We start from the raw sequence: 25,291 nt of genomic DNA, 5'->3' as shown, positions 1-25,291 counted from the left end.
ATATCCACTAGGGAAGGCATCCCATGAAGATGACGGCTATTGGGGATCTTAGAATTCTGCCTGTTGTATTGGCGTGCAGGTAGGATCCTTTCTGGAGGCTCTTATTTCTGAGTAAGTCCGTGGGATAGAAGATTAAAGAAATTGGAAAGGATTTTTGGGTCACTGGCTGCAGAAACATGGAATGAAATTTTATAGATAACTTGGGGAGCCACAACTACAGTGAGGGTACACAGAGCATTGGTGCTTTCAGACTAAACCCTGACATGTCTGCTGGAGCTTTGATCACTTATTATGTGCCTGAGGGAAAGACTGTCATGTCCCAAAAGGGAAATTGATTGTAATTAAAGTGTCTGGGGGCGCCTGGGTGGCTCAGTGGGTTGAGCCTCTGCCTTCAGCTCAGATCATGATCTCAGGGTCCTGGGATCAAGCCCCACATCGGGCTCTCTGCACAGCGGGGAGCCTGCTTTCCCTCTCTCTCTGCTTGCCTCTCTCCCTACTTGTGATCTCTCTCTGTCAAATAAATAAATACAATCATAAATAAACAAACAAACAAATAAATAAATAAATAAAGTGTCTGTGCCCTGCGCACTCCACTGTACCCACCCCCAAAAAGGAGACTTTGGATATGCCCTCAGCTGTTATCCAGAACCTTATTTCAGGAGACTGTGTCCTATGTTTTTCTTTCCCAATACCATTCCTCTATGCAGGCAAAATTCGAGACCAACTCAGCAAGATATTTACCTAAGTGAATAAATGATAGCGTCACATTTTATTGAGGATATTGTAACCTCCAACTAATTTAACCTTCAACCTAAAGCATGAGGGGAAATAAAGGACTATTCTTGAAATATTTTAAATTGACAGCATGAGCCTATCTGGTGTAAAAAAAATCAAACAGTACAAAATGAATGACATTTCGCGGTGCTCAGAAGCAGTATAATTTTAATGTTTTGTATATAATAGGTCATTATATAATTAATTAGATATATTCTTCACATCATAATACAGAAACACTTTTTCCTGTGTTCACCCCTTCAATTGATTGTAAATTGTATTAAAGTTTTAGAGTGAGGTGAAAAATTAATTCCTAGTGGATTCTATGGTGTTCGCACGTGTTTAAGAAGATGGAATATTTAATGAGTACATACCTTGTAAAAAGAAACTTAGTTTAAAATTTATTTAAAATGAATGCATTATTTGTATTCCTTTTACATCTCAGCAACTATAAACCTTTAGGTATTTCGATCCCTTTTTTTCTTTAACCCCACCCCGGCCCCTTTATTCTGTTTTTCTGGAGGTCAGCGGTCAGAATTAGATGTGAGGGTTGAGTGTGGCCCAGCTGATAAGTCCCAAGGTTGCTCTGAATGTGCTGGAGGCAGTGGCAGAACTGGGGTTAAGGTCGTGGTGGTCAGGGACTTTGTAAAAATGTATTCTATATGCCCTAAAGGAATAGAAGGTGATGTGAAGCCAATCACGAGTTTGTTATCATATTAGAACCTTTGTATAGAACAAAATGAGCCACATCCTTGACAATCTGTTTTACAGCTGAATATACTATATTCAAACGTATTAAGGAATGAAGGCATGTACCTTCATGCCTGATTTAATATTTTCGGAACCATTCCCCTTCCTTCAATTACTTTCTAGTTAGCTAGGTTTGATAACTCCAGTTTCCCTCCCTCTGGTCAGAACCCCCGTCAGTTATACATTTTCTGGAGTAAGATGCAGTAAATGTGATGGTTTTGTTAGGAAGGGGGCACTAGGTCAATCTCCATACACTTCTGTGCACAAGGCAATGAATTTCATGTGTAGCTGAAGGTAAATGATCAATCTTACAACAGACCCAGTGGTCAAATGCCTTGATTTGTGGAGTTTAATGACAGCTGTCAGTCAGCTGTTTTGCTGAAACCTGTTTCATGAATTTGACTACAAAATTTAATAGTGAGGCCATTTTTTTTTTAAGCCTATTCTGTTTTAGAGATAGTCACTCTGAAACATAACTGTCCACTCTCTCACAGCCCATTACTGTGCTGGAATCAGTTAGAAAATGGCCACCTGAAAAAAAAAGATGTAATTCTAAAAGGTATACACTTACATGTTTTTGTTGTTGTTAAGCTTTGTTCAAATAAGTATAGTTTCTTTTCATTACCAATTATGTAATTGGAATTACTTACCAAATTTTGATTTTTTATAATCCCACAATAAGCAGAATCCTTAATTGAAAATGCTTTTAGCTTTTGATAAAACAAATTGTTTAAAATTTGTAAGTCTAACTACAAATTTACCAGAGGGGGGTAGTGAACGGGGTATGGGTGAAGTAGATGAAGGGGATTAAGAACACTCCTATTCTGATGAGCCCTGAGAAATATACAGAATTGTTGAATCACTATGTTGTACACCTGAAACTAATATAACATGTGTGTTAATTATGCTGGTATTAAAATAAGAGATAAAAAATATTGTAGGCTTACAATATATGTGATTTTAGTGGCCTGGGAGGATTTATGTTCCTATGGTAATGTTTTTCTAAGGAAGATCTACATTCTTCTGAGGAAAAGCACCGTGAGTGATAGTAAGTCAATCACTGTGTCATATTTATTTATTTGTAATTTTAAATAAAAATGTTACTCAAGCTGGATATTTTTGAATCTTATTGTTTCTTATCATTTGCAGATGGATTCATCAAGTGACTACGATTTCTTTTTTAACCATTTCTGTCCCTTTTGGGATAGTAACTATTCCTTTCCCCACAGATTTAGCAGACCTAATTATTGAGTATTAGGATAGGATTGGTCTGGCTGGGGATTTAACATAAGCAATTTAAGGAGCACCTGGATGGTGCCATTGGTTAAGCGTCCCACTCTTGGTTTTGGCTCAGGCTGTGATCCTATGGTCTTGATACTGAGCCCCACATCAGGCTCTGTGCTCTCCCTCCCTCTCCCTCTCTTCTTTCTCTCTCCTTCTCCTTCTTCCCCTCCCGCTTGTGTGCTCTCTTTCTCTCTCTCTCTCTCATAAATAAATCATTTTAAAAATATTTTTTTAATTAATTAAATTTTTTTTAAATTTATTTGACAGACAGAGATCACAAGTAGGCAGAGAGGCAGGCAGAGAGAGAGGAGGGGAAGCAGACTCCCCAACAAGCAGAGAGCCCGATGCAGGGCACGATCCCAGGACCCTGGGATCATGACCTGAGCTGAAGGCAGAGGCTTTAACCTACTGAGCCACCCAGGCACCCCAATAAATAATTTCTTAATTAAAAAAAATAAAATAAGCAATTTAAAACTATTCATTAATTGATAATGGGCCATGATAATTTTGTTGATTTTGGAAATTAAATATTAGTGGGAGTTGAAAAAAATTTTAGATAGAAGATAGCAAATACTAAAAATATGAGCCAATTACAAGAGACATAAAATCAAGGGAGCAAGCTTTTGCTATTTGGAAGGGAATTAAAGTGTGGAATATTACTACTCCTTCTTTCCTTTCTTTACGTAGACATTCAGGTCTCTTTTATCTGTAAGGCATATTTGATCACCTGAGCGGGTGCTCTTTACTGTGCCTTGCTCTTCTACCGCAACTGAAACAGCATCCTTCATGGTAATATGTCTTGCTTTAGGATAACTTGATACTTCAAAATTAGATTTCATAACAGGCACATCACAAAGTGATTATTTGCCCTATTTAAAAACAAAACAAGCAAAAAGCTGTAAATATCCTATAAATATTGACAATCCTAATGCATTTAAAATACAGCTATATTTTAGCAACATACCAATTTACAACAGTTTCTGAATCTTTCTCTTTTCCTTCCCTTTCCTCTTTATGTGCAGAAATTGCTAAAAGGTTTTGTGCTGGTGGTGTCTTGACACTTGCTCTCACTCCAAACTCTCCTGGAGATGGCATTCTTTCCTTAGGATTTAGTCCCCACCCATCTGCTGCTAAAGCCCAAGCCTTTGTCTCCATGCTTCTACCTCTACCTGGAACTCTACATTGTTAACTTTGCCTATCTGTTTGGCTGTTCTGAAACTTGGCTTTTTCGACAATGGAAACATCTCTGTCCCTTCTTTGTTAGCCCCTTCGGGTAGCTAAGAAACAGAAGATAAATTAAAGTGGTTTCAGGGGCCCCTGGGTGGCTCAGTCGGTTAAGTATCCGACTCTGGATTTCGGGTCAGGCCAAGATCTCAGGGTCGTGAGATCGAGTCCCTCTAAGGCTTTGAGCTCACAGCACAGTCGGCTTGCCCCTCTCTTTCTGCTCCTCTCTCTCAAATATATAAATAAATAAATAAAATCTAAAAAGTTAAAATTAAAAAAAGATAAGTTGGTTTATCAGAAAGAAGTACTTATTGTAAGGACTCAGTGAGACATTGCAGAGACTTCAGGAGCAGTAGTCCTTAGAAAGGGACTAAAAACAGAACTAGAAAGTTAAAGGTCTGTCTCTTTCCCTCCCTTCCTCTGTCTCTATCTTCTTCCTTCTTTGTGCATTTTCTGTGTCTCTGTGCATTTTCCTTTTCTTTTCTCTCTGTAGACTAACATATCCTGCTCCCTAGTTCTTGGAGCAAGAAATGACTACTCCAGAAGTCAACATGTTTTATTCAGAGGCTGATTTGCTGTTTCCAGTTCCAAATTCTTGGGGCATCAGGACGACCCAGCAGCATAGTGGTGAGGTAGGACAGGCACCTGTCACGTGAATGTACCATTCCCAGTGTTGGCAGCCTGCTGACTTGGAGGTTGAAGTTTGTAATGAGTATACTTTGGTGTTAACACGTGTCACACTGAGACCCCGGTATGCTCTGATGCCTTCATAGACTTCTCCCTTCACTGCTACAGGGAAAAAGGTAACATTTAATTTACTCATTCAGTGAACAAGTAGGTGTTGAGCCCTGCTTTGTTCCAAGCTCATAGAATACATACTTACAATTAAAAAAAAAGAAAAAGCATCTGGAAGGGAGGCAGCCCTAGAATTTAAGCAAGCAAATCAAATATACCGATTATAAATGTGTTAAGTTCTATAAAATTAAGGAAAGAAGTTAAGGTAGAAAATAATTCAAGAGAGGATAAGAATTTGCTTTAGAAAGTCCTCTCTGAGGCGGTGAGATATTAAGCTAATACTTAAAGAGTGAGACAGAGCTAGCAGGAAAGGATGTGTTTATTTCAAGGATTTTTTTTTTTAAATCTGATTTGTGAGCAAGGGGAGGATGACATGAGAGGAAGCAGAGGCAAGAATAGGACTTGTAGGTCAAGGAGTTTGGATTTAATCCCAAGTGTAGCCCCAGTAAAAAAAAAAAAAAAAAAAAAAAAATCATTAGCCAGGTTGCTGATGTCATATAATCCATTAAGAAGTATTTATCTAGCCTTTAATTTATGCCAGACTTCAGCCTGGTTTACTAAAGAGGATTAAAAAATAAGTCAAATATATAATCCTACTGATTCTGATTATAACAAGCCTGAGAGTCAAGGCTGATTGAGAAGATTTGAGTCTCAGGTAGGAGACGGCAGGGGCTCACTCTGGTTCTATGTGTAGTGACCCCAGGCCCGGGTGTCAGACAGACCCCAGAGCCACAGAGCCAAGGAGGTTTGTTAAACTGTTCACAAGGGGCTGAGTGAGGACTTGTCATGTGGTGCTGTCATATAGCACAGCACATACTGCGTGCCAGAAGCTTCTAAGCCTTTTAAAATACCTACTCAGTGCAATCCACATAGTAACCCGGTGAGGTCAGAGTTATTATTAACACCATTGCACGCACAGATGAGGACACGGAGGCACAGAAATGTAAAATGACCTGTCCAGAGCCCCACGACAGGTCAGGGTAAAACCAGGGTTCATGCACAGGGCAGCCTGGTGTCAGGTCTCCTCTTAGCCACCATCCAGTGATGTCTGCAGGCTGTCATCCCTGGAAAGTAGAGAGGGTGATAGCTAGACACAGTTGCAAAGACGGAACATAGGGAACATTTTGGTGGGGGAAAAATGTGATTAGGTATGCAATGTTGACTTGGCGGTGAAAGCAGGGTATACAGTGGAAATACTGTCAATACGGGCCTGGGCTCTGCACAGAGGATCTTGCTACTCCTTATATTTCTGTGCACTGGCTTTTTGAGGAATAAGCAGTTAGTTTGGGATCAGTGAAAAGTGCTTCTGATGCTTGCCGGTGTCATCTTTCCTTCAGTCTGTTAGGACACTAATTGTTCCAAGCTCTCTTTTCTCAGGATTGATTCCATCCCTCTTCAGAAGGATAATAATTAGTTTATGATTAAACAAATTGTATTAAAACTCATGTCAATGAAAAAGCAATAGGAAAACAGCAAGATATTTACATAGAAGGCATTTTTATACAATACAATTTTCCACATAATATCTACTTTGAGGGAGGAAATAGTATTATCACATAAAATCATAAGTAATTCACACATATGTTTCCTTATCAGGTTCAAGTGGATTCAAATCAAGAGTTAAATGTGAGTTAGCTTGTGTTCTTGATTTAGCACAGAGCAAAAGAAAAAAAAAAAGATCTAATTATCATGGAGTTCACTTTGGAAAGCAAAAGTTCTCTTGAAATTGGATGTTGAATTAAGCAAGTTTGTAAACCCTCAGTTTCTAGTATTTCTATAATATCAGGAAGCAGTGATTATTCTGTCTGCTGCCAAAGACTATTATTAGCATTACAAAGACACTGCTTGTTGGACCTCCTGGGAGTCATGCCATCCCTCTTAGTTTACTGTTTTTGCTATAGGCTCTTCTAACAATTTAACTATATCCCTGAAGTTATATGAATCCCTTAATTTCAGGATATATTTAAAAGAACATTTTGCATCAGAGGTGTTTCATTGTATATCAATCTGTCTAATCAGGAGAGAGAAATGACAAGGTCATTTCACCAGAGAAGATTGAAAATAAACAACTATTAACCATCACAAAGAATTTGATACGAGGAACTAGTTGGTGAGAACTAAAGAAAACTCTGGAGAATACAGGAATAGCAGATTTAAGGAGCAGCCACTGCCCGTAGAGCTGAGATAGGCTCCCCAAGGGTGAGACACACCACCCCTAGGGCTAAGATCGTGACTTTACAGGAAGCCTCCTAGCTGTGGTCACTGGATGGTAGCGAAGCTGCTATGGTGTGGTGTGGTGTAGTGTGGTGTGGCGTGATGTGGTGGAACTTGCCAGAAATATGCTCCCTGAGCTGCTACAGAAAATCATTCTGCTACAGAAAACCATTCACAGAGAGATGTCTCACTAGAAGTCTCTGTCCTACAACCACACAGAAAGTGTGCGCACACTAGCTGCTACCTGCTGGGTGCTGCCAGCTGCCCCACATTGCAGGACCATTGTGCTGGAGAAGCCCCCCCCGCCCCCACGCTGCTGCAACAGAACACACCAGAACTGAGAAGGAAGTCTTCTACTACACTTTTCTTTTTTTAAAGATTTTATTTATTTATTTGAGAGAGAGAGATAGTAGGAGTGCATGAGCAGGGGGAGGAGGTGAGGGAGAAACAGACCCCCTGCTGAGCAGGAGCACGACAGGGGGCTAGGATCATACCCTGAGCTCAAGGTCAGCTTAACCAACTGAGCCACCCAGGTGTCCTTTTTTTTTTTTAATCACCTTTTATCCACAAAAGTTAACATTGTACCATCTATTGAACGAAAAATATTTAAAGAGCATGGATCTATTTTCATAGAGCCGGCAATGAAGGGTGAATTTGGAACTAAGCAACAATGAATTGTGACCGGCATACCTGGGATTCGCTATTTATCCACTCTTAGCGTTTTGACCAAGGCCTTTTAAAAGCTGTTGTCCTAAACTCATAATGAAATCACATCTTTGTTTTGAACATGTAATTTACTTGTCTATGATAACTTTAAATGGACTCACTTTAATGATTCCTTAATGTCACATTTGTGATTCACCCAGTTCTTTAAACAAAATAATTATTTTCACATATTTTACAGCTAATCATGATGGAAATTATTGTTCACAAAACCAGATGTCCGACATTCTGTAAGAATGGGAGATTTTTAGGTTGGAGTACAAATAACTTTGTGTTACTTTATATATTACAGCAGATTAGTTTTCAGACACTTCTTGCCTCTACACAACCAGGAGAAGTTAAGCTCAAGAGGGACAGAATTGAGTTATTCTTGTTTAGCATAAATTTCCAGCATCTGGTACTGTGAATGAGTGTCCCATAGTAGATGCTAAGTTGATTATCTATGTGTGAATAAAAGTAGATTACAGCTGCCCAAGTTCATGGGTAAACTATTTTCATCACTGAGAAATGCAAGAAATACTTATGTCTGCATAAGACATTAGGTATAGAATAACATATGTGTATATGTAAAGGTATATACATATATACAACGTATAGTATGACACATATTGTACTGCATTAAAGTACAGTAAGTTTTTTCCCAGTAATTCTCAAAATCTTTTTAAAAAATCACAGTTTGGGGAACCACAGAAAACCTATGAGAAAAAAATATCCATGGTGATACCATATTCAAAGAGAGATATTTCAGAAAGTCAGTGAGGTTTGCTAGGGGACACAGTTACAAGTTCTGGAATGCAGTCGTTTTCAGAAAGGAGTCATAACTATTATCTTTGGTTTGAGAAACTTTTGTTATTATCGTCCTTGAGAAAAGGGCTTTTCTTGCTGCTGCCAGCTTTATTTTTTCAAGACATATCAATCTTGGCGGGGAAAAAATAAGCCTAGAGAAATAACATGTTTATGAGTTTATATGCTAAAGGTGTTAAATTATGAATGCAGAAATGTTAGAATGGAAAAATATATATATGTCATTGTTCAGAGATTAGAGACAAAACTTCCACCAAATATTTTAGCATAGTAGCTGTTGCTGATTTAGAATCCGAAGTGCCAACTAATGCTGGTTTATTTGCTGTAAAGAAATGATATGGAAGAGAAGGGGAAAATTGAGAAAAAACTGGAGAGTCTTAATCTTTGAATCTACTTATCTAAAGACAGTAGTATAAAATTCTTTTTATTTCCTTACTGTAATTCCTTTAAATTTATATTTTCTTAATACTGTTAATAAGAGGGGCACCTGGGTGGCTCAGTCAGTTGAGCATCCGGCTCTTGGTTCTGGCTGAGGTGCTAATCTCAGTGTCCTGAGATCAGTTTCCGAGCTCAGCTGAGAGTCTGCTTGGGTTCCTCTCCCTTTCTCTCTCCCTCCCCTACTTTCCTTCCCCTTGCTCGTGCACACTCTGTCTCTCTCTCTCTCTTTCTCTCTCTCAAATAAATAAATGAAATCTTAAAAAAAAAACACTACTAGTAAGAATTACCTTTCTCCTTAACAATTGTACAATTACTTTCTCACCGATGGGGAAGGATTAATATGATATGAAATCTGTATTAAGTTTAAATGGCAAGTTAATTTTCCTCAGCATCTTTACTTAGTAGGATATAGGTTTTATATTTAATATAGTATGAATAATGTAAATGAACTCATAAGAGACAATGGTCATAATTAATTCATATTTATTAAGATTTCAGTTGGAGTTTGGACTCATATTTTATAAAAGCATTGACTCCTTGTGAGTTGTTCCCTGATACTTTTTCTCTATTTTGTACTTGTTTCTTTTAAGTTGGAATTGAACTTACAAGGATCTTGAAATTGTGGAACTGAAGGGATGGCAGAGAAGAGGGCAAAGGATTGTTTGTGGGCTTTTTTTCCCCTTCTTCTGATAACATAAATAAAAACCAGAGGCTATAATTGCAACAATAACAAAATTCTAGAGTGGTTTGCATTCCTGAAGCAGTGAGGGCTCTTGGGGAAAGGAGGTAGCAATACAAAGTATGTGTATTCTTACTTGTCTTATCCACTTAAATTATGTACATAGATTGCCAACAGAAACTTCTCTTTTTTTTAGCAAAAAGCACTGCTGTTCTCTGTTGTTTGTGAGTTGAAACACTAGGGGACAGCACTAAAATATTCCATAGTTGGTTGTTATTGATCACTTGCATACTGTATAATAAGTAAGAGATTTTACTGTTAAAGACTATTGAATGCCCTGTTGATTTCAGTGGATAAAAAAGCACAAAGAGGAAGATGAGGTTTTCAAGCCCATAATGTCAGCCTTTGTAAGACGATGATTTGAATAATTTAGAGAAAGCTCCCAGGCTGCTTTTTCAGTTGTAAGAAGGCATGTTCATTTAAAGAATTGTGATTTTTCTGATGATAAAAGTGTTTTGTTCTTTTCATTCTTTTGGAGTAAATAGTGTGCGTAATTTTTTTTTTTTTTAAATTTCTAATCTTGTTTTCCAGGCACTTTGGAAAGACATGAAACAGGCGAAAGAGCAAGAACTATTCTCAATTGTTGTGATGATTCACAGCTTCTAAAGCCTGAATCTGTTCTTCCACTTGCTTCAGAGACACATAAACACAAAAGTGTAGAACAGAGATCCTCCAGCTCCTATCAGTTTGGGCCAATACCTTGCCCTGGTCTGCAGGTGGAGTCTTCATGTAAGGTAAGTTCAAACCAAGTTGCTGCTCCCAGAGAACATGATCAACATCGAGTAAGAGGTGATATACCTTCATGGATACGTGACAATTTAATGTCAGCGCAGAAACAGAACTGAGAGGTGACTGCGTCTCCAGACATATCTACCAAGTGATCTTGAGTGAATCAGGATAATTTCTTAAGTGATTATTATTACAGCATTCTTTTTGATAAGATAGGTTCTGGCTGTCGTAATTGGGTCAATCTTATATTAACTTTTGAGTTCTGGATGGTGGGGGAGGGCATATACTCTGTATTCTGAATCCATTTTTGTTTTTCAGTTGAGTGTATATGACCTCTTCTTTAAAATGCTTATTATAGATAAACCAAAAAGGTATCACAAAAACTGGATCATGGTATGGACAGGTCTTTAGGATTCCAAATCTTATTTAATACACAGTGATGGAGATTGCATTTAGTTTCATAAACCAAGTCAACCACCTTCATAGAGATTTGGATAAGCTTTCCTATTTTTGGTTGTAAAATAATATGGTAATTTAATCTGATTTCTTTAAGGGACTCTTCCATCATTTTGTCATCTATATTTCTAAGTTATCCCCTCATCATGTTGTTGTAACTATGCCATTTATATGTATATATCTAATGGAGTATTTTCTATGTAAACCTATTTTCACAGTACTATATGACTTTTTAATGACTACATCACACTCTATGCTTTGCATATACTATTTCTGATTAAATTATTCTCCCAAGGCTTAATATGGGGATTTTTTTTTTATGTTTCACTTTCATGAATAACATATCTATGAACCTTAAAGGCTTTTTTTTCCATATTCAGTATTATTTAATGGGCTGTATTTCCAAAAGTGGGATTTCTAAATCAAAATTTCATTAATGTGGTAACATTTTCCGTTATTTTAATGGTAGTACAAAGACTTAAAATACCATCAGTAAGGACTTTAAATAATTATCTCGTGTGCATGTATATGGTTTGAGGCAAAAGGATACGTCATCTTGAAGAAAGCTTCATGAGCTGTTTAAGCTGTGCCTCAGAGCTTCAGGGTGGGGAAAAAAAAGGGGTTGTGGGGCACCTGACTGGCTCAGTGAGTAGGGCATGTGACTCTTGATCTCAGGGTCATGAGTTCCAGCTTCACATTGGATATGGAGCCTACTTAATAAATTTAAAAAACAAAAACAAAAACAAAACAAACAGACAAAAACCACAAAAAACTGCAGGTTGGGGTTGGAGGCACCAGTGTGCAATCTTTAGCTTTTTGGGTTTAAAGACTTGATTGAGATTATATCAGTGAGGCCAAGCTTCATCAAACTTTTGAGAACTGGGCCACACTAACCAAACACCCAGGATATGCAGGTATAATGCTCTAGTTTGACTAGATATTATCTAGTTTGACTAGAGCATTATACCTAAATTGACATGCTAGAATGACAATGCTCTAGTTCACGATGACAGATTCATCACTCAACACATTGTCACTGTAGTGAAGCCACAGGTCAGAGGTTGGGGGGTGGTGTTGGGGGCAAGGGAGGTGGAGTTGAGGGAGGTGAAGTTTTCACAGAGGGAGTTGGGGCAGGGGGTACTCATTCTCCGAGCTCTGAGAGCCCAATGCAAGGTACTGCATTTCTTGGTCAAGGCTGATCTACTTTGACAAATCCCTAAATTTTGAATCTTTATTTTTTTTTAATTTTATTTATTTATTTGACAGACAGAGATTCCAAGCAGGCAGAGAGGCAGTCAGAGAGAGGAAGAAGCAGGCTCCCTGCTGAGCAGCGAGCCTGATGTGGGGTTCAATCCCACGACCCTGGTATCATGACCTGAGCCGAAGGCAGAGGCTTTAACCCACTGAGCCATCCAGGCGCCCCGAATCTTTATTTTTTAAGACTGCATTTGAGCCACTCACTTCTGTTCATACTCTCCTTCAGATGTTAAAACCGGTCATTGGGCTACAGCTTGTTGTTACTGTTTGTTGTTTTTCCTTTCTCATTTAGTCCAATTGGTTTTAGATTCCGCAAACTGCTTTTCACGTTCTTGAAATAGGTCCTATTTTATAAAGGAAAATTATGTTAGTATGATGAAACTTGAACACTCACAACCAAAAATGGCAGTCATAAGGTCTTGGACTCTACAGGTGGTAAGTCAAATCATGTGTGTTATAAGATTGAGGGGAATAAAGCCCGGTGAGTGAGCCCCGATGCCTACCACCCACTCCCACCTTAATGTGGCTTTGCGGTTCTCTGTGCATAATCGAGTATGCTTCTTATCGCGGGAATTATATGCTAGAATAGCAGACGAGAACTTGGAGATGTGTCTTGACTCGTGCATGTCAGATGCCTAGGGTCTGCAGGAGCAAATCTCATTCATCAAATGCCTATTTTACTACTTTAATTCCCAGAAGGTAAACTGATTACTATTTCTTTCAGTTTCTTGGAGGACCTCAGAGCTACCCTTTAGGTAGTGGTAATAGTATATATAGATTTCATTTTCTTTATGTAATTTTGTTTCTTTCTTGACTCCAGGAAGCAATAAAATGCCAGGGTCTTGTTTTCCTACTCTTAGGCTTATTCCAGCTTTATTTCCTTACTAGTGCCTTTTGCCTTAGATGACTATGATTTCTAACCTTTGCTCTCTTCAAAGCTAGTGAGTTTAATCAAACAGGACTATGACCTCGTTTGTTCTAGACACCATACTTCTATTATTATTGAACTTACTGCTAATTAGAGCTATTTTTAATCTGTGCTCCCCTAAGTTCTCTCTTCTTCAGTTATGTGCTACATATCTTCCTTTCATCCTCTTTGATTTAAGCTCTTGAGATTGTTTTATCTTAATCTTTTATTTACAAATTTAATATGCATGAAATTTCAAGATGCTTGGAAATTCTCCATTCTCTTTATTGTTAATATAATAAAATGCTTCATAGGTTTTTGTTTTTGTTTTTAAAGATTTTATTTATTTGAGAGAGAGGGAGAATAAGAGAGAGAGAGCATGAGAAGAGAGAGGTCAGCGGGAGAAGCAGACTCCCTGCCCAGCAGGGAGCCCAATGTGGGACTCAATCCTGGGACTCCAGGATCATGACCTGAGCTGAAGGCAGTTGCTTAACGAACTGAGCCACACAGGCACCTGCTTCATGGGTTTTTGTAAGGAAAAAAAAAAAAAAAAGTTTTAAAGAAGAGGTTTTGAATCACACTCATTTTAGAGGTAGGAAAATGAGGGACAGTAACCCTATAAACTGTAGAAATGTCTAAAGTTACTTTGTGTCTCAGAACTCTTTTATGTGGAATTTAGTGACATGTAGTGAAATAGTTTCAAAGGGTAGAGTGAATTGTTTAAACGGAACAAAAGCATGTTATATCTGTGTGGTGAGCCACTTGTGTTTCAAAATATTTGGAATTTATTTGAATGCTATCTTCAAGTTTTCTTCTTGCATTTGAAGAGTGCATATAGCTTTGGGAACAGATTCTACAGAGAATGGCAAATACAATACGACACTTTCAAAATGGGCCCAATTTGAAATGCTAGAGTTGTTGAATTTGTGCAGCTAGACAAAGAAAAATCTTTGGAGTAGCAGAGGGCCAGAGTCTTAAAGGATTTAAAGGAATACGATATCATATTAGTGATGGGGAACTGCTTTTCTCAGATTCTGCTGAGGATAAAACAAGTTAGAAACTGTTTAAATTGCAGTGGGAGGAATTTAGCTCCAAAGTAGGAAATAAACAACCTTACTAAAATCATCTCTACATGGCAGAAATCTTTGTAGCTGCATCTTATTTTAAAGAGAAAAGTCCTGTTTTGTCTGTTGCTTGGTTGCTTGGTTTTAAACTCTTTTTTTTTCTTTTTCTGCATTTCTTGTCTATAAATGAGTAATAAACAGAATTATTTTAACTGTCACAATTTAGACTCATTGTAGCGTCCTGTACAAGCCCTCTCTTTTTCTATGGGGTGGGGCCCCTATAGCCCCTCCCCCCCCACAGGTTGATTGTTTAGTGCTGCTCTGTTTAATATAGTAGATGCTGTTTATATATGGCTATTGAATACTTGAAATGTGGCTATCACCACATGTTAAAATGATCTTTTTACATATAGGGTTAAATAAAATATGTCATTAAAATGAACTTTACCTGCTTCTTTTTATGTTTTTTTTAATTATTATTATGACTACTAGGCAGTTTAAAATTTCTATGTGGTTTGCATTTTATTTGTATTGGTCAAGGTTGAACGCAGCCAGATAAGCAAACTGTTTTTGTAAGGAATTCAATGAGAAACATTTTACACTTTAAGTGCCAGATTTCCGCTATTATAACTATTCAACTCTGCTGTTGGAGCACAGGAGTTTCCATAAACAATTCTTAAGCAAACAAATGTCGTTGTGCTCCAATAAAACTTTATTTACAAACACAGACAGTGGACCAGAATTGATGTTCACTGGCTATTGTTTGCAGATTTCTGATCTAAACAGTCCTCTGTAGACTTCAAGATCATAAGGCACTAGGAGGACCTGGCAAAAGAGCCAACACCTCTTCTCTCCCTAGATATCTGAATTTTTAGTAAAACAACATACTCCAACTTCTTCTGCACTATGTGGAATGCAATCCCAAAGACCTTGTATCAAGTCTGTTCCCTGACAGAAATCATGAAATGCATATGTGTTTGGAAATCTTCCTTTTGATGAAAATAAATGTACACATGATAGCTCCTAGTCCAAGCAAGATTTTTTAATGACATTTCCTTTAAATAATGTACTTCGTTTTCCAAACATATGAATACCTACATATACATACATCTTTTTCCAAACATATAAAATTGATTATAAAGAATTCATTTACATTTATCTATATTCCAGTGAGCTTTCTAGAAATATGTATTTTTTTTAACCTTCACTTCACCATGAGTGACGTCTATTTGGTACCATTTGCTGAAAAATCTTACTAGGGCTTTATTCCTGCTACCTCTTGTAAAACACAGATGGTGCACTGGTAGGCCACCAGTAAAGAATTGGACCCCACTACTAATTACTTTATCAAAATGAAATGTTAGTTCTTTCATATTTCATGACACAAAAACATAACCAGAATAGAATTAGAGTAGTTTCTAAATGATAATGCTTTAAAATGTCACCTGTAAATTTATATGTATAAATATGAAATAACAATTCATGTGGCAACATTACATTTTGTACCTTAACTCAGTCTGAGTTATTTATATTTTACTACCAAAATTTAATCACTGTAGGAAAGAACTAATAACATTATTTGAAAACAATTAATTGCATTATGTAGGGATAAATCCTTAATAAAGAATGATAATTTTCACCTTCTTGATGAGTAGTTAATTTTTAGTATATTTTTTAAATGTAATGAAGAGCATATAGCTATTTTGCCTCAGTTTTGTGTAATTTTAAAAGATAATAAATCTTTGTTATTAGACACTCAAGCACCTCACTGAAATATAAGTATTTCTCTCTGTATACATTGGATTAAGATTTTTGTTCTGAGTATTTTGATCTAGTGAATGTCAGTTTAAAACCTGAGTTCCTAAATTACAGCTCTCTTCCTAATAAGATAGAGAAATGTAGGATAACAGAGAAATATGCAAGCCAATTTGCTTTTTTGAGCAAGCAAAGTGATACAACTTTTCAACAGAGTATATGTAACCACTCCTATGACATATAATAGTTAAACATCTCCATAATACTTAATTAATACCTTTTTTGATGGCTCTCCTTTATGAAGAATGTTTCTTTCTCACTTTGTGGCATAAATTTAAACTTTGTGATGCAGTCACCTTAGTGTTGAGGAAAAGTATGAAAAGCATATCACAGCTTTCTTTCAAAACTGATTCAGGTCTCAGAGTCACTGTGGAAAGTACGAAACACACCGTTAAATGACTCCAGCTGTCCCTCTGCACACAGAGCAACCATGAATTTCCTCACAGGACTTCAAAGCACTGCTTATATCTAAACACTCGTTGGCCATGTAAATTCGAGGCACAAAAGGAGAATGCTCATATGTCATGGTGCGTGGCCGGTTGAAGTCCCGCATTGTGCTGCACGTGTCGGTGGGGAGTGCCAGGAACAGAAGGGCACTGTTCTGACTCGTGTGACAAATGTAGTTAACACCAGATCCATATTAATGTTGTCAAGTTCCCTTGATGTATTTAAACAGATTTTAATTATTTTCAGCTTCCAAAGGCCTGAAATATATAGCCTAATAGTTCTTCAAAGAAAGCTTACTTAATGTGTGAATGTAAAGCCTCTCATAAAAATGAAACTTTTATATTGGCCTTAGTCATTGACATAGGTTATTCATCAAGTCAGCAATTTGTGTGGCAAAGTGCCATTTGAATAGTGTATTGTTAGGATACTTATGGTCCACTTGACAAGGGCTCTTGCTGTAAATAGTGCAATTTGACTCCAGCTGTTAAAGAGTGGCTTTGACAGCAGCCAGATAGAATGGAGATGCCTTACTGCACTGCCGAAAAATCAATATTGGGTTCTTGTTCATGGTAACCTGTTCTTTTCTCTTCTGTAGATTTATAAACGACTATCAAGGGTTTATAAGTGGAAGTTTAAATATTATTTTAAATGCAATTCACTTCGAGTTTTAAATTAAGACTTGCGATAAATGGTATGAGTGCAGAGTTTCAGGATATTATCTCCACCCCCTGGTTCATGTTTAGTCACAATTACAGTTACGTTGAATTTGGATTCCCTAGCTTCATTTGGAAGAGAATTAGTGTAAAACGTAGTCCTAAAATGGTGTGCCTATTGTATATTGCCAGCGCGATTGTTTCTTCTTTTTGTTTTTTCTTATCAATTTATCTGTGTCCCTCCCACCTTCTCTGCCTGTATACGTTTTTGTGTAGATGGCGGGGTTCTTTGTGAATGTGCCCATAGCAACACCCACAGACGCTGACAGCCGGTAATGTCCCCAGTGCTGTCAAAGATTTCCCTAAAGCAGAGTCTGGCTGGTTTTGAAGAGTTTTCTAGCAGTTTTCAGCAATCCAAGGTTGCTATGATACCTGGCTGGTGGTAAAATGTACTGAATCGCTTAATATCGGTAACTACACACGCAGGCTATTTTGCTTTAGGTCTCTGTGCTGTTGCTGACTGTTAGGTTTAAGATTACAGAAGAGGAAGTGAAATTATAAACTCAAGATGAGGAAAAAAAATGTTTCAGGAATTTACTTTGAATGCTAATATTGCATCAAAGAAAAATTTTCTAGGTTTAAAAACCATTTAGCTGACTCTTGATTTCCTAGGATTCCAGATATTACTTACTTAAATCATTTCTGTTTTTGTTTTTGTCTGAATATGATTTTAATTTTTATTGTTCTTTACCTGTGATGTCGTAAGTCTGTCGTAAGTCTTCATCAAAGGTGTGCTGAGCAGGACTTGAAAGAGCTGTCAATTTTTAACGGGAAAAAATGCTGGTATAACGCCTACTTTCTCAAATGCCTTTTTCAGTGAAGGCTATTAAAATAGCCATCTTCCTATTACTGACCAACTCTGCATTTATTGAATTTGTGGCTGAGATAGCAACTGAAAATTCATAAAGCTGATAATATAATTGTATACAAAGACCTTTAAGGTTGATTCAAGGTCAGCATTATTGTTTTTATAATTGCTGATAGACGTGATTTCTAGAGAAAGGGTTTGCTCTGCATTGGTGTTGCCTGGTTCCAAAAAAGGTTATTTCTTTTGTTAATTCTAAAGTAAACCCATTCAGTGAATAAATGTTTATATTATCTCTTTCGTGCTAGACTTTTTCATAGATTTAGCTCAGTTTCTTTCCGTCCCCTCCCTCAAGTATTCATCAACCCTGTAAGAAACACCGAAATCTAAGATTATGATTCTTTTTGGTTAAATAGTCTGGTTATCATCATTAGTTCACTTGTAGGGTGGATATGCTAGCATAGAAACCTGAGTAAAAGTTAAACATACCAGGCATTTTACTTTTTAGTTTAACCTAGGGAATGTAGCATAATTATTATAGCATGGCTATAAATTGCCTCCATTTACATCAATAATTTCATAGATATTGTAGAAACTCTGAATTCTGTAATCTTGTCCATATCGTAGATATTACTGCCCAAGACTGTTTAGGGACTTTGTCCTCCCTCATTTCTTCTTTCCTTTCTTATATTCTTCTCAGTTGTAAATTGCTTTTGCTTTTTAAAAACCTGTGATTTCCCAAATTTGTTAAGAGCCTGCTTCTTGTAGGACTCAAAGGCCTTGAGCCTACTGAAAGAGGTCTATACGTGCTGGAATGCAAATTCACTTCAGTGGATTTGGGTGTTCTGTTGTTAGACAGTTTGCTAGTTCTGATGACAAAGCAATGGTAAATGTTACCTTTTGGTAAGAACCTTGGAGCTTCCTCAATGACCAAGGTATCATCCTGTATCAGGAGTATCTTGTGTTTATATCCTATTGTTTATGACTACCACAGTGGGTGATATTTTCAGGTGTAAAAAATGATGTTTCTAGAAATTCAGATGTTGAGTTAACTAAAAGGGTTAGTGGCTTGTAACAGGAAAGAAAAGAAGGAGAATAAAATCTTTCTTCTTGAAAGCTGGTAATATCACTTATTGACTGGGAGTACCATCTGAACCCATTTAAAGGAGTCCCAACAGGAACACTACTTCTGTACCAATGACTTATGTTGAAACTGGTCCTAAGAGAGCTGCAAATGCAAAACTGTAACAGGAAGCAATTCTCAGAAAAGAAAGCATTTATCCTCATGGAATGTTTCCCCTATGTTGGTAAAAACAAAATGTATTAAGACTTTAGCTTTATTCATTGGAACTAAAAGAGCATGAACTTATTGAAGAATATATCCAGTTAATACCCATCTGTTTTTCTGAATTGCATTTTAATAGTGACATCCTGGAGGCACAACTAGTTCTCTGCATCCCTAAATGGCATTCATGACCTTAAACGCAAATAATGATATAAATGACATTATTTGCAATTCTCTATATACAGTGAAACTCGTATTACTCTGGAAACAGATGTTTTGGTCCTAAATTAAAATATCCTGCATAAGCTTTGGGTCCAAGTATGATCATTCCACCAGATACAAAAAAGGGTCATAAGAAACTATGTGAACGGCAGGCACTTCTTATGCACATACTTAACTCCATGCAAATTCACATAGGAATGAAAATTTTAGGTTTGGGGATTTTCTTCTGGTCTTCACATGTTGTCTGAGACCGGATGGTGTCTAGAAAGCTGATATGAAAGCTCACAAAATACAAAGTCGTACTCACCTTTATTACTTTATTTCTGCTTACACGAGAGCTCTCTGGTCATTACAGAGAAGTTGGTCTTTTCTGTTTACTCTCTGGTAGCAAATGTTTTGTTTTCCATTTTTCTCCTTGAAGTAAAATTTTAATCTGGATGCATAAAGAGTGATCATAGGGGAGCACGAGGTCACCAGAGCCTTTTATTTCCACTTCCGGCACTGTGGTGCATTAAAACTGAAAATGATCGGGTTACCTGTTTTCTCCTCTCCTTTTTTTCAATAGGGGGATTTTAGAGCTTAGTCTTGATTGAATCATCCAGTAAATTAGGTTTCGATTCAGTACTGGGCCTGTTGGTTCCTGTCTCTCCCCTCTCAGTCCCAGTGTAGCTGCATGCACTGACGCACTGACGGATGGAGCCTGCAGCCAGGCTCTGACCTGCCGAATTCTGCTCGCTTCTGGGCTCCCACGTTGTCCTGTCTTCACTTGCCGACCCGTTTCCTTCAATAAACATTCATGGCTAAATGAGGAGGGGATCCAGTAGACTAAAAGTCAGTTTGGAGTTGGTCTTCTAGTCCTAGAATTCCAGAATTCCCTGATTTGCTGTGATTGGATTTAATTTAGCTGATAGGATTTAATTTTTCCTTAGATCTCTGATTTTTCTTTTCTTTAATCAATGCTGCTTAGTGTACCGCTTTCTTCCAGGTTGACTTTCCAGGAACCAGAAGCCTCGATCTCCACTCTCCTGGATGGCCACTCTGGCTTTTTCTGCCCGAACCCTTCAAAATGATGATGTTTTAATTTTTTATTGCTATGTAACAAATTATTATGATGGTAAAGGCTTAGGGCTGTACACATCTATTATAGACCAACTTCTCATGTCCCAAGAGTCTGGCATGGCCAGGTTGGATTCTCTGTGCACGGTCTCCCATGGCTGAAATCTAGGTAGCCTGAGGTTGCTGTGTCATATGAGGCTGGGGGCCCTTTGCCAAGCTTATTCAGGTTATTGGCAGAGTTCAGTTACCTGTGGTTGTAGGACTGGGGTCCTTGTTTTCTTGCCGGCTCTCAACCCCAGACCACTCATAGCTTGCCAAGTAGCCCTCTTAATTTTGAAGCCAGCAGCAGAGAAATTGTTTTGTATCAAGTCCCCATATACTTTGAATCTCTGACTTCTTCCTGTGCCAACGACTATTTTAAAACTCTCTCCTTTTAGAAATCTATGTGAATAAATCAGGATGACTCAAATACTCTGTCCATTTTAAAGTTAACTGATTTGAAACCTTAATTACATTGGTACAGTACCTAGATTTGTGTTTGGTTGAATAACTGGAAGAAGGTACATTTCACAAGGGGCTAAGAATCTTGAGGGGCATTTGTACAATGCTGCCTACAGATAGGAAGTTGTTCTAACTCAGAGTGGCTGCTGTTTTAGAACTATTACTTCTTCCACTTCTGGAACATTTAACTCTGCTAAGTGCCCTGATTAGCTGTCCTCGTTCTAATCTGAAATTTGAATCAAGACTCTTGGGACCTCTTATCCTGTCTGTTCCTTAGGAGGATCTGTCTCTATAGTCTTTTAAGTCTAATCCTGTTTTGCCAAAACCATAGCATGGCATCGATCATCATATGGCGGAGTATGGAAGGTGTAACGTGGGTCCTGTCTTCCTACATGGTCATGATGAGGCTTAACCAAGAAAATAATTTGACAGTCGGTATGGCTCTTCAAACCTAAGAAGTTACCTAAATCTGGAACTTTCACAAAATTCTAGAACTTTATCATATCATCAGCAGTCTAACATCTTAAATTACCAAAGACCTATCTTTTCTTCAACTTTGTCATTTATAATTAAAGTCAAGTTTATAGATAATAAATTGTTTATCTTTTTCCTTTTTTCTCTTGATCTTCAGTTATGTAAACAACTAGCTTAACCAATCTTTAGAATATATTTTTTATCTTAGGTATGAAATTTCTGGCATTATCAAGGATGCATAGAATTAGGTTGACAGTAGTAGAAAGAGATCAGTTTTGAGTATATTTCAGTCAAAAATTTGTTTTCCTTTTTATGATAATTCTATTAATCATAATAAATTCCTGCTATGAAATATACATCCAAATTAAGTGATCAACTCTCTGTGTTACTCAAGGGAAAAATCGGGATCAAATATAGCAGATCCAAAGAGTTGCACCAGAAATAAGTTTTGGGACAACCCGCAATGCCCCAGATGATGGTTTGCTTTACTGTTCTTCTGGCCCAGTTATGGGATCACAGCTTGATATTTTGGTTTTGTTTTGCTTTAACCTAATACTCTATGTCCATTGATTCTCAGACTAAGCTCTTGAATTTTAAAACATTATTTGTTTATCAGAGTTCAGTTTCATAACAGTAAATAATTATCAATCTGTTTATCCTTTACAAATGGATTAAACCTGAGGATTTTTTGTCCTTATTTTATTTTTTTTTGCAAAGAAAGCATTGTAAGTGGTGCTTACTTCATAGACAGATCATGAAATATAACAGAACCAAACAATATTATCTACAAGATACTCAGTACTTTGTTATGTATAAATCAAATATTATGTCCCCTTACACTTTTACAGCCCTCTCCTCCAGTTTCCTGATATCTTTTTGATAAATCATTTAATGTGGTTACTTTTAATTTCTATTTTCAGGGTATGCTGAATTTTATTCAGAGTAAACATTCAACACCATACTCTTATGAAAAGTCTCCTCATTTCACAATTAGAGCATGTATAGTTGGTGGTTCTTAAGTGATACTTGGGAAAGAATTTAAATTGGAGTTTTCCCTATCCTCTTTGTTTCCAAGTTCTAGATACCTTGCTTATTTGTTTCCAAGTTCTAGATACCTTGATGCATAATTGAAACCTACAAAGTATCTCCTTTAATATTTGAATTAATAAAATTCAAACTGCTAATCAGTATTATTATGTAATTTTTATTGTCTTTCTTAAGCTGGGAATTATACAGTTTCTTAGCAAAAATACATTCTGAGTTTTAAATTTGATTTTGACACTTGTCTCGGAGGTAGTATAAATGTCCTATAATGATTACACATATTCTTCAGCTATATGACGTTCCAATCTGTTGAACCTGCAACATGGTTTATGAATTAGTCTTTTCAGCTTCCACCAACATGACCTGAATGGGAAGAAAAGAGCCTTGGAAATGGACATTCAAGTAATATTAATCTGAGTTGTATTCATCCTCAGAATAAAATCCAAAATTATGAAGCATATGTGAAAAAGATATAGAAGAATGTCAACGGAAGATTTGGGACCATAACACCAATATTTAATTCCCAGCTACTTGGCCTTATTTTAAAAACTCTTATTTCCCCAACTGCTAGTCTTTTGCCAGAATCTTTTCTCTCAGGTTCTTCACCTTGAAGTCTAAGCTTCAATGTCACTTCCCTTAAGGAAAGTAGCAGGCTACGTTCCATTATTCTCTTTCTCAGCATCCTTTTTATTTCATTTTTTATCTTCTCCACTCTCCATGACAGTATAAGCTCAAAGAGGGCAGTGACCTGTTCTGCTAGTTTATCACAGTATCCTCATCACCTAATACATGTCTGACACAAGGCAGACATTCAGAAATATTTGTTGAATAAACACCTGGACTGAAAGCCGAGAAGGTATAAACATGAAAAATAGATGGTAAGAAGGTGGAGGATACAGCCTTTCCTGAGTTATAGAGAAATAAATAAATGACTTCTAGAAATAAAATATGTAAATAAAATATGTATTTATTTTGCTAGACAACTGCTTTAAGTCCAAATTGGGTTTACATGTGACTTGATCTTACAGAGGGATGACCTAGCAAAAAAAAAAAAAAAAAAAAAAAAGTCAATAACAGCAAAGAAAAGAAGCTGTTGAACACAACTGCTACCACACCAATGTTTAAACACCAGTCCCAATCAATTCAAAAGTTTATAAGGCATATTGATATTTAGACCAGTCCAAATCAATTCAGAAGTTTATAAGAAAAAATTTATTAAACACTGGCGATGAAATGTAGGATGTTTAGCACACTGGGAGGAATGATTCACTGAGGGAACAATGGGCACACTGGTGAGCTGTTATAGATTCAGAAAGATGAAAAGGCAGTGTGGTGAGATGGTTTCTTGCACCAACAAAGTTTATATTATTGCCCCGTTCACTTGCCCTTAAATCTCAGCCTCTTTTTTCTAGTAACAAAGTTATCTAAAATAAGCACTCAAAAATAGCCTGAGGATTATAGTGTATATCATAGGCCCTCTGCTTCCTTCAAATAATTACTTTACTTAGCCCTCCCCTCAATACAAAACCCCTGAAGCCAGCAACAATCTAATCAACAGGTTTGTAATAACTTTTAGAAATGTAAGTGTAATAAATATGAAGAGGCCTGATTTATGTTTCATTTCCCAATGCAGAGTCTCTGGCACAACCCTGCAACCCTCAAGTGGCACCCTTGCCTTCCTCCTTCACTTGCAAATTGCTGAACTCTGATGAGAGGCTGGTGAGGAGGGCTGATTCCGCTTGTGATGTGTTCTCACAGTCAATGCTTTTTGTTAACTCTTTCGCGGGGGAGCGTTGTTGGGTAGCGTGCTGCCTGAACGGTCCCGGGCGATACCAAAGCCTCCTGGGATTAGCTCTTCTTTCCCATCTCCTTGCCTCCAGGGAGGAAGCATCTCAGTCATTTCGGACAAACCAGCGCTCCTCTACATGGCTGCCTTACTGACTCTGCTCCCTGTGCGTCTTCTCCTGTCTTAACTTATGTACTGATGTTCCTCTCTCCACCTAGTTCAGTCCTCCCCGGAGCATCTGCGGGTACTGTTTAACACGCACCTACTAGTTAAACACTTGTAATTAACTGTGGATTACCTAGTTACTTTTCAAGTATTCATTTTTCTTACCTTGTCAAGTAGGCCTCAAGTTCCTTAAAAGCAAGGAACTGCTATGTCTGTATGTTATGTTAAGTGTTGTGGCATGGAGTACAGAAGAAAATATTTATTCAGTAAATATTCACTGAACACCTACCATGCGCCAGACACTTTTCTTGATAAGGGGAATTTCAACCAAGTCCTGGTTGTCATGACACGTCTGATTTCTGTTTTGTAAAGATCACTTTGGTTGCTATGTGGAAAATTGGATTGAGGGCCTGGGGGGTGAAAAGAGGAAAGTATTGTATGGGTGCAGCAGGACAAGGAAATTACTGATGAGTGTTGGGTTTTTGAACATTGAATTGGAAAAAGCCATGATACAATACGTGTGTTTTGTAGACCTGTATCCCAAAGTGCTCCTGGAGCCCCCTGCAGGTGGTGAGGTCAAGGCTGGCCACAGGATACAGAAGGGACATTAGGTCAAAATCTTGACAGATGAGACTTTGCTGTAGGCAACAGCAGATCCAAACCCCAGAATATAAAGAGGGGTGGTGAATAGGAGACTGATGAGAGATTGACACAACCGGAGACAGAATATATAGTGGGAATGGTGGAAGACGACCACGTCTTTCCTACAGGAAAATTTTAAAAAGTCTCTGAAACTGGCCTTGGACTTCTGAGAACAACT

At 37.5% G+C, this 25,291-nt stretch overlaps 1 protein-coding gene across 3 annotated transcripts in view; it reads left to right on the top strand.

Annotated features, from left to right (window-relative positions):
* WDR72 (WD repeat domain 72) overlaps positions 1-25,291 on the top strand; it is a 216,681-nt gene that overhangs the window by 74,011 nt on the left and 117,379 nt on the right. For all 3 annotated transcript variants that reach the window (XM_059181600.1, XM_059181599.1, XM_059181598.1), the window contains one exon: positions 10,277-10,479. In XM_059181600.1, coding sequence (XP_059037583.1) covers positions 10,277-10,479 — 203 coding nt within the window. The remainder of the gene's footprint in view (positions 1-10,276; positions 10,480-25,291) is intronic.

This window comes from Mustela lutreola, chromosome 7 (genome assembly GCF_030435805.1).
Source record: "Mustela lutreola isolate mMusLut2 chromosome 7, mMusLut2.pri, whole genome shotgun sequence".
NCBI classification, from domain to species: Eukaryota; Metazoa; Chordata; class Mammalia; order Carnivora; family Mustelidae; genus Mustela; species Mustela lutreola.
Note: the sequence above shows the minus strand (reverse complement) of the source record. Positions and strands in the feature narration are given on the sequence as shown.